The sequence below is a fragment of the Euphorbia lathyris genome, chromosome 3 (assembly GCF_963576675.1).
Source record: "Euphorbia lathyris chromosome 3, ddEupLath1.1, whole genome shotgun sequence".
Taxonomy (NCBI): domain Eukaryota; kingdom Viridiplantae; phylum Streptophyta; class Magnoliopsida; order Malpighiales; family Euphorbiaceae; genus Euphorbia; species Euphorbia lathyris.
Genome location: NC_088912.1, coordinates 107189257 through 107192564, shown reverse-complemented (window position 1 = coordinate 107192564; position 3308 = coordinate 107189257). Strand labels below are relative to the sequence as shown.

The window sequence follows — 3308 nt, the reverse complement described above, 5'->3', positions numbered from 1 at the left end:
ATGGTGGCTGCAAAGAAGAAAAGAAAAAGAAGGAAGAGGAAAGGAGGGAGAAGGTGAACGAAGGGAGGAGAAGAGTGGTGGCTGCTAGGTTTATTTGGAGGATGAAACCTTAGTCTGATACCATATTGGAATTCAATTCCTTGATTAATCATGATGTACATCAATGAATATATACAAAAGATAAGCTATTGCCGTTACCGTAATACTAGGCAGAGTTAGCATAATCCTAGGCTATCAGTTACACAATATCAGTTAGTGTAATTATTTATTCTATGAGATATTTTAGCTGTACAAAATAATAACTAATTACAACTGTTATCATATCCAATAATTTCTATTGAGAAATAAGAGGGTATCAAAATGCAATTAGACAATTTCATAGATTAATACAAAAAATATGTTCTTTAACCTTAAGCTTTTAATTGATGCCCAAACACATCCTTAATTCAGCGTATGTGAAGAATTTGGTAATTTTCTCCCCAACTCAAAATCTTCTCCACAATTCAGGGTTCTGAATTTCCTTATTCTAATTAGACAATTTATGTCTCCTTAATTCAGCCTGTGTGAAGAATTTAGCAACTCACAATAATTTCCCTATGATTAACTTTCCTTTGAATTAGCATAGTCTACGAAGTTATCTCAATTTTCCTTTTTCTGTATATAAATTCATTATCCAAACTGAATTTTTTATGTAAATTTCCCTACAATTTCGCAACTCACAATCTTTCTGTCTTTCAGTCTGAAGCAAATCCCCTTTTAGAGTTGAATTTCCTTATTCTCTTTAGGAAAAATGTCCACAAATCTCTCTTCTGCCTCTTTCACATCACATCAATCCCCAATCCTCGAAACCCTAATTGCTCCTCCCTTCTCTATATATTATTACATCTTTGTCCGACAGCTTCATTTTCTGCAGTGTTTGCCTCTACTTTTTCATAATCAATGGCGATATCTCCTTTGGATATGTGTCTCGATGACATAATAAAGAATAGCAGAGGGAGAGGTAGAGGCCGTGGTAGAGGACGTGGGTCTTTCAATGGTGGAAGAATGTCAGGAGCTGTGCGTAAAATAGGCAAGCCTCCTCGCAGAATCAGTGAAGCTAGTATTAGAGCTGCTGCTGGGATCACCACTGGAACCAAGATATATGTATCTAACTTGGATCATGGAGTATCCAGTGAAGATATAATGCAGCTCTTCTCTGTGGTCGGAGATCTGAAAGGATATGCTGTTCACTATGATAACACTGGTCGCTGTAATGGCTCCGCTGAAGTAGTTTATACAAGAAGAAATGATGCATTCACGGCTGTGGAGAAATATAACAATGTTATATTAGATGGAAAACCAATGAAGCTAGAAATTGTTGGTGGCACTGCAGAAATGCCTGTCTCAGCTAGAGTTAATGTAAGTGGAGTACATGGAAGGATGAACAGGACAGTTTTTATGACATCTGGCCAAGGTCATGGCGGAGGTCTAAGCCGTCGTGGGGGTATGAGAAATGGCGGAGGGCGTGGTGGAGCGCCAGGGCGAGGAGGCGGTGTCCAAGCAAGGCATGGGCGAGGAGGAGGAGGCCGAGGCTGGGGGAGAGGAGGGCGCGGGCGAGGGAAGAAAGAGGCGGTAGAGAAGAGAGCAGAAGAGCTAGACAAGGAATTAGAGAAGTACCATGCTGATGCTGAACCAATGGAAACCTAAGTAAGCTGTGTTTTTAGCTGAGTAGGAAAAATAATATCTGCTGAGTAGGCTTTATATAAATGAACATGTTGGTTTGTTTCTTTAAAGAGTGTTTTAAATATATTGATTTGAATTATCTTGATTTGATTTATTTTATGGGTTTAAGATCACATCCGAATTGGTTTATTTTAGTTTGAAAGTGATCAATGATATCTATTTTGGATATTATCGTTTATCTTATGGTTATTCTGGAGGATTGTAAGAGGCTGTATAGGAATTTTACTGATGTTTGTATCCGCTTTATTAATTGTTCTGCGAATAGGGTTTCTCATGCTTTGGCAAGAGCTAGTCTTAGTATGTCAGATTTTGAGTAATGGACTTCAAGTCTACATTGTTGTATTTTGTATGATTCTTGTTAATTCTCAGTAATGAATTCATGTTTGTCTTAAAAAAAAAATATCACATCCCAATTGGTTTGTTTTAGTTTGAAATCGTTTATATAACATACACACCGGATTCTTAAGTTATTCAAATTTGAGCTTTTCTCCGCATATATAACATACATACGGACAATAGAGTGAATTTTAATAAAGATTTAATATATTATTTGCTTCCTGAACTTGTTCAAAAAGCTTGATTTGCCCCTTTAACTTTAAAAGTATCCCAATAGTCCTCTGAACTTGTATAAAATATTTAGTTAGTCCCCTAAACTTGTGTAAAATATTACAAATTGATCACTTGGTTGCAAAAAAAAAAGTAAGTTAAATGCAGAAGATCTATTCCACTCATTAGGGGTTTGCACCTTAACCCTTTTAAACATATCATGGCTTAATCAAACAATATCGATTCGACTAAATTTTATTTGAATGAAATAATTCGATTTGATTTGATTATACTTTTTTGGTTTATAATCATATATATGACATATATACCATATTATTAACTTTGTTTAAAATTTTAAATTTATCCGCATATATAACACGTTATACTCGTATATATAATATATATACAATATTATTAACTTTCTTAAAATTTTAAGTTTATTCGTATATATATAATATGTAACCGAAAACAAGATCACTATTAATAAAGAATATTATAGATAATAGATTCAATTTAGTAATGAAAATATACAAGGTAAAACAAATTAATAATAATCTTAACATATATGAAAATTATTATCCTAAAAAGTTATATATTAGGAAACAAAATTTTAATTGTTTTTTTATAAATTTATTGAATATGGAAACTTTATTAATGTTTAGGTAGGAAATTAATAAATATTTCCTTAGATAAAATTCAAATCTTAAGGATGTAAATGACTAAGATAAATATCCTAATAACTTAATATAATATATATGCATATTGAAAATTAATTTAAATTGCCTAAATTAAATTAATGTAATACTAATAAAATTGAAATTAATGGAAAATAAATATATCTACAGAAAAGCCTAGAATGCATTAAAATGGAAGGAATGGGCTCGAGCCTATTTAATTGAACTTGATGGGCCAAAATTGGTAATGGGATAAAGTGGGGGGTAAATTAAGTCAAACTAGAAATAATTGGGGGGAAATTCAAATAAAGAAATAATAGTGGATGAAATTGTAAAATCAGGAGGACTTCATTGAAACTAATTAAA

The 3308-nt window shown here is 32.7% G+C and overlaps 1 protein-coding gene across 1 annotated transcript; it reads left to right on the top strand.

The window, feature by feature from the left end:
* The first annotated feature begins 344 nt into the window (after window positions 1-344).
* On the top strand, window positions 345-1691 carry LOC136223918 (THO complex subunit 4D-like). Its single transcript, XM_066012090.1, has one exon. It carries the CDS (start codon window positions 940-942, stop codon window positions 1684-1686), a length of 747 nt encoding a protein of 248 aa, XP_065868162.1. The 5' UTR covers window positions 345-939; the 3' UTR covers window positions 1687-1691.
* Window positions 1692-3308: the final 1617 nt, after the last annotated feature.

Excerpts from the sequence above, each read along its gene's own strand:
- LOC136223918 (XM_066012090.1), top strand. The coding sequence starts at position 940 with ATGGCGATATCTCCTTTGGATATGTGTCTCGATGACATAATAAAGAAT.